The 12880-nt window shown below is 41.2% G+C and overlaps 1 protein-coding gene across 1 annotated transcript; it reads left to right on the top strand.

Annotated features, from left to right (window-relative positions):
* Positions 1–44: 44 nt before the first annotated feature.
* On the top strand, positions 45–5195 carry LOC124191337 (calcium-activated chloride channel regulator 4-like). The gene is made up of 15 exons (XM_046584509.1): positions 45–296; positions 370–438; positions 542–1382; positions 1471–1605; positions 1688–1850; positions 1917–2209; positions 2264–2512; positions 2588–2676; positions 2757–2886; positions 2958–3091; positions 3150–3740; positions 3885–4134; positions 4206–4344; positions 4410–4847; positions 4929–5195. Exons 3-15 carry the CDS (start codon positions 1209–1211, stop codon positions 5033–5035), a joined length of 2892 nt encoding a protein of 963 aa, XP_046440465.1. The 5' UTR covers positions 45–296; positions 370–438; positions 542–1208; the 3' UTR covers positions 5036–5195.
* The last annotated feature ends 7685 nt before the right edge of the window (positions 5196–12880 follow it).

Here is a 12880-nt window from a genome sequence, read left to right as displayed (position 1 = left end):
GAGTACCTTCATTTTGATTTTCCTAAAGTAAGATAATTTCTATGTAGTCCCATTTCCTACGCCGTTGATATGACGAATTCTTTAATGTTTTTTTTTTATTCGCTGCTACTAAATTTCTTATTATTCTTTCCAAAGCCTTAAATGTAATTATCTTGGATTATTTACTCTCTGCATTGGCTGATATTGATTGATGAGAGTAAAGGATAACTCGGCTAACCTTACTGTAACTCAAACTAAACTACATAGTACACAAAACAGTCAAAATAACACCTTTTGTAAGCCGATATGGAAAAAAGGTACTTTGAAGTATTGAAGTGGGATGAAAAAATTAGGTTTGTTAAACTGCCTCCATCTGGTTTGCTTTAAAAGTTTCTCAACGTCACGAGGAAAAAAGAAAAAAAATGAAGAGTTATTGATCCAAAAATCCCCACGACGAAGGTACAAAGTTGCCGCGGCTTGCCGATAATTGATTTATATCTTGCGTATTATTCAATTTATATTTCAACGGTGAGCAATCTTGTTTTCTTTGTTTCTTCTTTAGGTTGCGTGTATATCAACTGATTTGTTAATTTCACTTACTATTCCACTTTATTGTCCCCAAAACTAAGACACCATGACGGTCTGTTATTAAACAGCGCTTCCAACAACTTATCAAACATCATCTCCGTTCATATATCATTCGTGTAAAAACCGCCGCCAAACCAACCACCAACGACTAGAACAATGACAACTATACCACAAAGACCCCGGAAATAACAAGATCGGTTAGAAAGCGTGTGATAACTGGAAAAGCAGATGATGTAATGTTTTAATATGCAAAAGCTACTTCCGAGTTTCCATAATGATCTAAATTATTCCCATAAAAATTTGGATATTTTCTTATTTGATCAAATTTTCCAATTTTATCCAGAAATGTTTCCTAATTTCTCTTACTTTTTGCTAATTTTTGTCTAATTTTCGTCTAATTTTCCATTATTTTCAGATATTTTCTTAGTTTTCTGGGATTTTCCAAAATTTCGTATTTTTCAGAAATTTTTAATCTTTCTGGATTTCCGGACCGTTTTCCTAATTTTAGACGAAGGCAACACCAGAAAAGAGTGGGATATCCCTCGCTTTTTTCTTTGTTTCACCCTTAGGTTGCGTGTATATAAACTGGTTTGAAAATTTCACTTTCTATTCCACTTTATTGTCCTTAAAAGGACGACACCATGACGGTCTGTCAGCATCGTCCTCTCATCTTGTTGCTGATCTTTAGCTGCCTGTCTCTTCACGCTTTCGGTAGCCGAGTCAACATAACCAACAACGGCTATCGGGATATCGTCGTAGCGATTTCACCTGATGTCAAACCAGATCAAGCTGGCGATTTATTAGATAAAATCAAGGTAAAATTTAATAGTTTTCTAATAGCGTTTTACGTTTCTTTATTCAAAGCTACTAACAAAGCAATTCAACAAATTCTTCCTAAAAAAGTTATTAATCACTGAAGCTTCAGCTGTTTTGTACGGAGCAACGCGGAATCGTTCCTACATTAAATCGGTGAACATTTTGATCCCTCAGACTTGGGAAAGTGTCACAGCCAACGCTAGTACATGGGAAAATTTGCAAGTAAGCTTGAATAAATTTATCTTATGAAAAATAGAACTGAATGCGCAAATAGATCAATTCTATATTCTATAAACTAAACTAGGATGCCGAAATTCAAATTGACCTTCCGAACTGGAAATATGGTGACAAGCCATACACCGTCCAATTGGGTGGATGTGGTGATCCTGGCGAATTTATTCACCTGACGCCCAACTATATCATGAATTTCGATTCGGAATTCAGCACATTTGAGTTTGGACCAGCAGGTTGTGTTATCTTTTTTTCTTATTGTACCTACATAATTACCATGTAAAATTAATTTTAAATGACAGGCAAAGTTTTCGTGAGAGAATGGGCTCGGCTGCGTTACGGAGTATTTGAAGAGCACGGCCACACGGGCGATGATTCTGCCTTCCCAATGTTCTACCGGGCAGCGCCTGCCCAACAACAAATGGCCAGTTCTGTGCCTAATGTTTGCTCTGACCAGCCCGTTGACTTTACTTATGATTATGGTTGTCATGTCGATTCGAAAACCGGCCTATACGACACAAATTGCACCTACAGTTTCACCGACCAGTTCAAACCAGGATCGTCCATCATGTCTGATCATAGGATGCTTTCTTCGGTATTTTAAATTGAAAAGATTGTTTTAAAGTTAATTAACTCTGTCTTGTTTTAGGCAATGCATTTCTGTGACGACGAGGAATCTAGTCTTCACAAACACAATCGAGAAGCACCAAACAAGCAAAACGCAGTTTGTGACATGCAAAGTGTCTGGTCGGTGATTTCGCGTCACGCCGATTTTGTTGGAAACAATAATTTGCCGGCCAACATCGCCAATGTGAAGCCAACATTTAATGTCGTCCGAGTTTTGAATGGAGCTCGTTACGTGCTAGTTACTGATGTGTCCGGCAGCATGGACGATCATGTAGGCATATTGGATCTAGCTGTAGTTCTATTTGCAGTACAATTTATTTGCTACTATAAGATTTGTAATTTTTAGAATCGCATTGGGAGATTGTACGATGCGGCTCGTCGTTGGATTCAGTACGACATTCCTGATGGAACTTCGTTAGGAATCGTCAAGTTCCAGTAAATGTTGTTATAACCTAACATATTTTTTAAACTGATTAATTATTTCCTCTAATTCACTTCGTTTTTGGTATCAATAGCTCGGATGCGACGGTGCTAAGTAGCATGACTATTGTAAAGAATGAAACACGACAGAAATTGATGGACAAAGTTCCCAACGATACCGAGGACTGGACATGTATCGGTTGTGGTCTCCAAAAGGCGATTGATGTAATATTTTGTACCTTACATTCTCAATAACAAAGTAGATTAATTCTAACATGAAGTTCTGGTGCAAATAGATCTTGAAGCCTGGTGGGAATGGAGGCGTCATAGTGTTAGTGACTGACGGTGGACAGAATGTACGTCCGTACATAAAGGATGTAACTCCCCAACTGACTTCCGCTCAAATTCGAGTTGTTTCTATTGCTTTTGGGTATGCAAATATTTATCAAACAATTAATTCAACAACCTATAATTTTCTCTTGTTAAAGACGCTACGCTGAAAATGAAGTCGAAAATTTGGCGACACAAACCAACGGGAAAAGTTATTTTATCAATGACAAGGGCAGTAACGACGAACTAAATGATGCTTTCAAAGGATCATTAGCCTTTTTACCGGCAGTACAATCAAAGAACTTGAATGTTCAGTTGTTCCAGAAAAAATACCAAAACGGAAATAAATTCGAAGATTCGGCCATTGTCGAATTCACCGTTGGCCGGAACCTCACCTTCCTCGCAGAATATACAGACAGAAATTATTTGCAGAACTTCACCGTCAAGTCAAAAAGTGGTGAAGTGTATAACACGGTGATTTATGACAATGCCGCTAAACTGGCTTACATCGAGATTCCTGGCATTGCCGAAGAAGGTGCATGGACTTTCTCGTTGACCGTTGGTTCCAGTACGAAAGACTATGTCAATGTAATCGTCAAGTCGAAATCGAGATCCAGTTCAACGCCCCCAATCACCGTGGAATGTTTGGTTCCTAGTGGAACAGTCGTCGTGGATGCTGGCGTTACACCTGTCCGGCTGGTGGCTGTCGTCCAACAAGGGCGAAATCGTGTAATCGGTGCCAACGTTCAGTAAATAACATTCTTTCTTTTAAATTACTAAAAATGTTTTTATATTTTAAATTGTTTTACAATGGGCGATTAATAATATCCTTCCCAATAATCATTAAATATTCGGCCAACTAATTTTCTCAAATTCTCGGAAACGCAATTCAGAGCTCACGTGCAGAAACCTGACAATACTCTTCAAGTAATCGATCTGGTGGATACTGGAGTCGGAGCCGACACAACTGAGAGCGACGGTATATATTCACGCTACTACCTAGATCTATCTGACGCAGGGCGTTACACTGTGGTGTGCGTCGTCAACAGCACAGAGTCATCCTATATCGACGACGGTATGGGCCAGCTGCAGCAGACTTCAACGGGAGATTTCAATCGAGTCGAATCTGGTGGAACGTTCAGGGTAATGCATTAGTAAAAATTTGTTATCCTTTTGTAATTGAAATTTGATTCCAATATCCACGATTATTTCAGGTTGAAAAGCCTGTAACGCGATCTAATTCTTATCCCCCAAACCGAGTCACAGATTTAAAAGTCGTCGCTATGGAGGTTGATAGTATGTCGCTGACAATCGAGTGGACGGCACCTGGACAAGAACTGGATAGCGGAACTGGTATTCATGGGTTAAACAATATTTTGTGAATGACTTTAGACACCTTCGATTGTACCATAATGCAGCAACTGAGTATCAGATCAAATATTCTGAGGTATTCGACAACCTGTTGGAAAACAATTTCGGTTCCAAGCCTGTGAAATTCGAACAGAAGGACGTCCTCAGCGGTAGCCTGCAACCTCTTAAATCGGGTAGCAAACAACGTGTGTCACTTGCTCTTCCGGATACGATTGATCCCGTGACGTACTACATCGCTCTGAGAGCCACTAACAAGAGGAACGTTGCGAGCAATACTTCCAACGTCGTATCTGTCCAACTAGCTTATATTATACAGCCGCCAACCCAAGCATCAAAAGCGGATCCAACCCCAGCCATGTCCTCTACCTCCGACACCCATGTGTCCTCTACGGGAAAATCAAGTTCATCGTCATCTTCCACCGCCAGTATTCGCGGGTTTACCAAGCCAAACACCATTTTGTCTCCCGAGTTTTTAAGCTCAGCTGGTATAATTTTTTTAAATAGATCTCGTTAAATGATAAAATGTAAGCTAACTCCTCTTGTTGAATGCATTTGTTGGATTATAGGAAGCAGTGGACTAAAGGGCTCCAGTGATCTGCTTATCTTCCTTCTATCTGCTCTTTTGATATCGAAAGTCCATTCGACTGTTTCGAGTTGGATCAATCGTGTCTGATAGCTGTTGCTAAATTTCCCTTCATCCAACAAAATATTAACGAAACTATTCGATTTAAAATCACATTATAGAATTAAAATAGTGTCCTTATAAGTAATTTTACTTTTAGTTTCCATTTAAGATAATAATTTTCAAACAATACATGATTTTCAATACCAAACGTCATAAATTAGAATTTCCTTTTTATATTGGCGCCCATATTTTAAAAACAAAATGGTCGCCATCTTTTGTCTTTAATTGTAACAACGTCGTTTGCCGTTTGGCGCTCTTTTAGTCCATACCTCTTCAAAGTCACATCGCCACATCGGTCACAGTCACATGGTTTCATCTTAGTTGTTCGTTTTGATTAAGATTAATCAAGATTAATTAACCTGATACTCATCTAGTTTGAATTCTGGGAACCTCACAGTTACTCAAAAGTGTATTGACTTACTGGATTCATTTGTCCATAAAAGCTAGCAGGAAAAACTAAGTTTAATGAAGTGGCATGAATGAAGTGACCGAGTTTTCATTTTCACAACTCACCAACAGTCCAACACCAACTTCAGGTATTCTAGTTTGATGTATGACTAAATAATGTGCTTAATTTAATATTTCAATCATTGCTTAGATAGATCATTAGTTGCAAGACATGTCATTTACCTTTGTTCTCGTGTTTTGATCAAGGTACTCAGCATTCAGTGTTGGGTATTGGATATACTGATCGTCATGCCTGATTAAAGCTGAGGATTGATCACAGCAGTCTTCATACCATGTGGGATATCATCAGTCAACACACATTGGATCTTCTCTGAAATCTCTGTATGGACACACAACACAAGGTAGGAAACTATCGTTTGTTCTAGTCTAGTGTTTTAAAGAAGTCTCCTTGAGGATCAAACAAGAACATTGATTCTTTCACAATTCCCTTGAAAGAGCTCGTGAGTTATTTTGGCAGGCATGTAGGCATATCTTGAATATTGTTAAGGGTATTCTCAATCCTCGTGTTGTTATTCGAAATGGGCGCCAAATTATCTTTTTTCAAACGCATTTTTTGGTCACTCAGAAAGTATCGCCATCTGGTGTTCACCGTAACCAACTTGGTCTCGGTTTCTCGAGCGGCCACACTGATTGGAAATGACGATATATTTCCGAGAGATGGTAAGGGTCGGTCACAAAACTTTGAAAGTGATGCCATGAAATCCTCTCAGCCACTACTTTTGGTGGAATCCAGTATTTTATTAGTGGCTCAAGTTGGCATTTCGACTCGGGGTGTATAGAACAGTCTATGGAGCCATAAAAAGCAACGTATAGCTAGAGAGAGACTCTGGGCCTGTGTGACGACTACAACTCTAAGCCATGTTCCCTCAGCTTTGGATGGATGGAACTGGGACCTTCATTACCCGATAGTGGATGCTCATTCGATTAAATGAGACTTGTAGTCTTGAAAGGCCGGCGTATTTCACCGGCAATAAGCTGCTAGTGATGGATTGTATCGACGAAGAAAGGTGTCAAGCCGCAGCGCGATAGGTTGATTTCTTTCTCGTTTCATCGGACGCATCTCTCTCTCTGTGTGTGTGTAATGGAACATCAGCAGCAACGGGCCCCCACCTCCTTTTATTTATATATGTTTACTGTATATACGTAAATAATAGATTGTCCCGTGGAGAATGCTAGAGACAAGGCGCCACCGTCTTGGCGTAGAGGAAAGATATTTGGCCTCGTCTCGTTTTCTCCGGACGGTTGGTGGCGTCGAGGGGTGGAGAGATCTTCTGACGACGCTCAATACTCTCGTCGTCGACGCTTCTTCTTCTTCAGTGGCCTTTCCATCATCCCTCCTCCTCCTTCTCCGGCACAAGACGCACAGATATCACCCACACACACAACCAAAATGGCGTCGTCTCCGCCTCTGTGCAACTTTTTATTTTATTTTATTTTTTCAAGGATTTTTTTGTTTTATTTTTTCTCTGAAAATGGATCGGATCCCTCTACACTTTTCCGTCCTCCTCTGGAGACTTTCGATAACTGGGAAGCTCTGATTTTCTCAACAATTCCTTTTACCACCCACCCGTAGTCTCGGGGCTTTGTCTCGTTTATTCATTCACGCACACAAAGATAGCGGCAGACAAAAGTCTCCCCCCCGGTTCCGCTCTTGTCTCACTTCTTATGCAACGAGCGGCTAAGTCCTCAACCGTAATTGATGATTTCAAAAAATCGCGCTTTTTTTTTTTGTCGTTTTATCTGTTTGTTTGTTTCTCTTTTGCTTCGGATATTCTTTTTGCGCCGTCCAGATGTTTATCCGCTCTCCGATATTTGACAGCTGGATAGGATGATGTATGTCGCTGGTGTACACACAGGCTCGGAGCTCTGTGTAGTATAGCTCGGGATTTTTCATCAAAACGGCAGCTCCTCCTTCTCTCCGGTTAGATCCATTCTATCCCGCCTCTTTTATTTTACACGCCATGAAAGAAATCTACTTTTATTACGTCGGTAATGAATTTGAAAAATAAAATTTGGGGGTTTTGCATTTCGTTGTTGAATTTTGGGGGGAGGCGAAATACTAAGCCAATTGGATCCATTCGTCCACCGTTGACAATGCCCCTTAAACTGAGTTTTAGTGCGGTCATCGCCGAGCTAGGATATCACATAATGAGAGCGGGAATGATGGCCCGTAGTACATGTGTAAGTTCAGCGGGATCGTCGAGAGAGAAAGAAGAAGAAAAAGCAAACAAAAAAAAAAAGTCCCGATCGATATTCCACACTCTGTTGTGTGTGTATAGATGCGATAGTGACTCTTGGCGTGTTTTTATATCTATTCGATTTCGGCCAAAGAGTAATCTATACACAGAAAACTCTTACATTTATTCCCAACCATCTATATTCCTTCTTTTTTTCTCTCTCTCCCTTCTATCTCATCGATGTCGAATGGTATATGTCCCGGCCCGGTGTTCAATATTCTAGTCCCGGTGCAGCTACTAAACTTGGACTGCATTTTTAATAACGTCTCTCCTCCAGCAGTAACTTTTTCTTTTTGATTCTCTTTTTTTTTCTGTTTTTACTTTTATTTGTTTTTCTCCCCCCTCTCTTACTAGATATTTACTGTATTCATTTATTTTTCTTTTGTAATACGCCGGCACTGGCAGCCGACGTAATGTCGGATATTTTCGGGTGTGTTCAAATGGCGGGCAGGGTGACACACGATCCGTTCTGATGCCAGTTCTATTCTATTCATTATAGATTTCCAGAGAAATCATTATCCATATATGAGTACGTGTCTCTGTGAGTAGTTCGGCGGGCCGGCCGACACTGAAGCCTATCACCAATTCAATCCATGAATGGCTGATGAGCCCTAAAGCTCAATTGACCTCTATCCATAAAATGTACAGTTGTTCGTGTACCACCAATCCCGCCTTGACCGAACGAATTCCCCCCCACCCGTCTCCATGGAAATCTCTGCAAAGAATTTCGCTTGAAATTGATTGAATTCAATCGCCAGCATAGGTCGACGCAATTTTTTCTAAACGAAAGACGGAAATGGGTAGAAAATAAAAGAGGACCGGGAGTTTTGAATCGACGCCAATACCGGCGGACCAGGAAAATGAAAATAAAAAGGGAAAAAGTTGTCGGTCCCACTCGTAATTGAATGCCCCCGTGTGCAGACCTGCAACGCACTATTTATAGTAGTCTATTCATTTTTATTAGAGTTGTAAGTAGAAAAGTAAAAAAAAAAAAAAAAGAGTTGAATGCCATGTTGATTGGATTGGTTCACATCTGCGTGACCAAATCAAAAAAGTGTAAACAGAAATAATCGAGAGATGGACGCGGGATTATTTTGTAAATGTCATTTTTTTTTATTGCGCTGCGCTCGCATCTTTTCACAAAAATAGGATATCTTATTATCTTTCTATCAAGCAACTTTATGAGTTGTACCTCTTTGAAAATGGGATTGGGGACAAAAAAAGTTGGAGTTTTAACGGAAAACAGTCACAGTTCCGGGTCTTCCGGTCTGTGATTGTTAGTGTTCGCTGGACTGTGTATATAGTAGTGGACGACGGTTGTATAAGCATCATCATCTTCCTCATCTTAAAAAATAAAGCAAGTTTTATTTGTTCCGCGCGTCCACTACAGTAACATAAGTTCATCTCTTCATATCCAATTTATTTGTTTCGGGAAAAAAAGGGAAGAGAGAAGAGTAGAAGGGGGGGGGGGGATAAAACTGTAATAGTAAATCGTGAAATTGGGTCTGCCTACTGTCACTGGCCAAATCGAATTTGACCGGGAGAAAAAAAAAAGTTATTACAAAATTCCGGCAATGAGAAACTCAAATGAAGATTGAATTGCTTTAACTCTATTTGAACGCAATAAGTTACTATTCAATTTCCAGCCGGATCTCGATCTAAAACTTGTTTATTTATTTTTTCGAAAACAAAAGAATGATTATCGTTGCTTTTAATTTGGGTTTGAAATTTATTTGCTCGGAAATAAATAAGACCGGCGTATACATATACATAAAAGACAAGAGCAGCGCTCCTCATCCCTCCCCAAAAAATGGGATGAGTATAAAGACGAATGATGAGTCGGATCTCATGTGAAGCCGATGATGATGAAACGCATAGTCGAACCGCAGTCATCCTCGCTCCACTCGTTTCTCTTTTTTCTCCTTCTCTCTTTTTTTTTATAGTACGTAACATTATTGGATAGAGAAGGGAGGGGGGGGGGAGAAACGGGGTGGGGTTAGAAGGGGGTGGGTGGGTTGGGGCTTGCTGATCAATAATACACCAGCAGCACCGAGTATAACAGTGGGAGAGAGATGTTGGATGGTGGAGAGAATGAAAAAGAAAAGAATAGAAAAAAGGGAAAATAAAAGAAACGAAACTAGTCGAGCGAAATCTCGTCACTTTTCTCTTCTCTCTCTCTCTCATTTTGTGTCGTTTTTTCTTCTTCTTCTTCTTCCATTTTGCTTTTATTCTTTGCCTTTTTCCCTCAATCTATCATTGAATGTACGTTGAGCGGCGGTGGGCTATAGAGCAAAGAACTTGGGAGAGAGCTGCTGCCTCTTTCTTCTTCTTCTTCTTTTATAATCTGTCGGCGACGTCGTCGTCGACGACGAAAATCAATTGGATTCCTCGACGTCGGTCGGGGGTGCAGCCCAAATCAAATATAAATGGAAATATATCTATATCTATGTGACGCGACCGAGCGTCGAGAGTCGACAGACAATTTTTTTTTTGGGTCCCTTTTTCTTTCATCATTTCTTGATAGAGAGAGAGAGTCTCCACCTATATTTATTTGGGGTGTGGCCGCATTTAGACTTGAATCTCTGGCAGCTAAAAGTTGATGGCCATACCGTCGCTTCGTATTACCACAGCACCAACGTGGGGGAAAGAAAGAAAGGAAAAAGTTGTTTGGTTGTTTCTCTCCGATTTGAGTCAGTTCGCATCATTGGTGAATGATGGATGTTTCAATCAATAAGTTTTGCAGGAGGAGATGAAGAAGCCGGATGGGCCCAGGGTTATGTTGGCTGTCCCGGGTTAAGAGCTGGTCGGGGTTCTTCATTAATGGATAGAACATCGAAATAAGAATAAGAAAGGAAAGAGAGTGGTGCTGGTGTATACAAGGCGAGTTGGGACGGACACAATCAGCTGAATGTGGTGGTGCTGCATCTACGTAATGACTCTCCATCATCCCTCCAAAAGTTCAACGGTCCAAAAACACAAAACAAAACGAAAAAAGGAAAAATCGAGTGAGAGAGAGAGAGTCCATCTATACATCCATAAGTAAACGCCATTTGTCTGCTGTGTGAAAGACGATCTATAGATTGACTTGGTTATAGACTTTCTCTCTATGTGTGTGTGTGTGTGTTGTGGCTCTTTCATTTTTCGGATGGCTCCTAGGCCGGAGGCTGATGCTTCATTTATGGACGTATCACACAGAAAACCCCCTCCCCACCCAAAAGGACACACACACAAAACTTTTGGCCAGTAGTTGCTTCTTCTTCTTCTTCTTCTTGTAGTTTCTGCGTCCCTTTAGTTCTTTTTGGGTTCTCCTGGAATCGTTGGAGAATAATAGATCAAAAGGCCAGGGCCCGCAGGAGGCAAAAGAACCGGAATAATGCATCCGGAGGTATATACGCCGAGCTCATAGTTATACTGCCATACTGCACGGATGTGTGTGTACGTATATAGCAGTAGTGGCACAGTAGTTGTGCGCTGTCCATAAATTGATGATGGACTTTGATATGTTTTCGCCCGTTCCCAGACGTTTTCTTTTCTCAGTTATTTATTTTTTGGGTTTGTTTGGTCACGCTTCTTTTTTTAGGGGGATCCCATTTCTATTTCATTCGTGTTGGCCCTCATCAATGCCAATGATTTATCCATCCGACTGATTTGACCGCGCCCCCCCCCTTTCCTTTTTGTTTTCGCAAAATTACGCAACCATCAAATTTCTTTTTTTCCCCTTCGACAAACGCTGAGCGCGGAATTTTTGTCAGTCGTCGGCGCTTCCCCGCGTCGGTCAGAGGACAATGTGATGCGATTGCGACGTCGTCGTTTGTTGATCTCTTTTATGCAGCGCGATTGTTTCGACACTCATTTTCAACCCACATCAATTTCTCGTGGGGTTGTTTTTCGGGACCGACACGTGGAGGGGGTGGAGCTAAATCGGGACTTGTACGGTTGCATTGCAGCTCTTTGGGCGCACAACAACAAATGGGAAGAAGAAGAAGAAGAGGAAATGCGAAGAAGAAAAAAGAGATGAAAAGCAAGAGGGGGACGACAGAAAAAAAAGGGGTGACCATGGATTTTCTCCCGGCCCAGGAGGGCTCTGCTGCCGCATGAGGGGAGAGAGCTGGAAAAGAATTAGATCGAAAAGGGGGTTTTTCTCTCTCTCTCTCTCCCGTCTGTGTATTGGTTGGATGTAATGTGCCCAGTCTCATTGGATTCGAAAAAAAGGAAAAGGGTTGAGCTCCCTTTTCATATAATATGAGATTCCAGGCGCCCTTATGCTGGAACAGACGTGAGGGGGGAGAAAACGTCCAGGATGTGTGTGTGTGTGTCGAAGGGGGTGAAAGGGATGTTGTTGTTGTTGTCCAGCACATCCATCTCGGCCGGCAGAGATATCTGCGGCTGTAGAGGCGGCGACTATAGATGGTTGTTTATAATACTCTTCTATTCCTATACCCACCCACCCTTTATTTGAAGGGGGTGGTGGCGTCGGTGGGTGGTTTGAAAACTCCTTATATTTCCTCCCGCATTTTCCTTCTTTTTTCTTTTTTACTTTTCTATAGATTAAGCTCCCCCCCCCCTGTTCTCCCTCCCTCGACGCGATGTGATGGAGGAGGAGGAGGACGACGTCGTCGTCGTCTTCGTAGACCTCTTGCCGCTGCCTCCATTTTATTGATCGTTTATACACACAGCCGTATATATATATATATACGGCGAGTTGCAAAGAAAGAAATGAAAAAAAGTTGCTCTTTGACGACGCCCGGGGACTCACAAGGAAAAAAAAGATGATGAAAATGGGAACGAAAAGATCTTTTTATTTTTTAAAAAACCTATTAAAAGAAAAAAAAAACGGTTGTATTTGTGTATTTGTTTTCGTACCGGAAATAGCTGCTTTCTCGTATAATGGTCCCAATGTTACCTCAACTATTCGTCCGAGATAGCGGCCGTGACGTAACGCGCACAGTGCGAGAGCTCAAGCGAAAAACATACACACACACACACACCCAAATGGATGTCTAAAAGGTGGACCCGTGTGGCTGGCGTAATTCCGTGTCATTTCGGTCTCCATCAGTTACATGTGGACGATATTATTATCAACCACAAAGACTCTGACTTGGGTTGCCAAGGGCAACATTCGCGGCAC

The sequence above is a fragment of the Daphnia pulex genome, chromosome 3 (assembly GCF_021134715.1).
Source record: "Daphnia pulex isolate KAP4 chromosome 3, ASM2113471v1".
Lineage (NCBI taxonomy): Eukaryota > Metazoa > Arthropoda > Branchiopoda > Diplostraca > Daphniidae > Daphnia > Daphnia pulex.
Note: the sequence above shows the minus strand (reverse complement) of the source record. Positions and strands in the feature narration are given on the sequence as shown.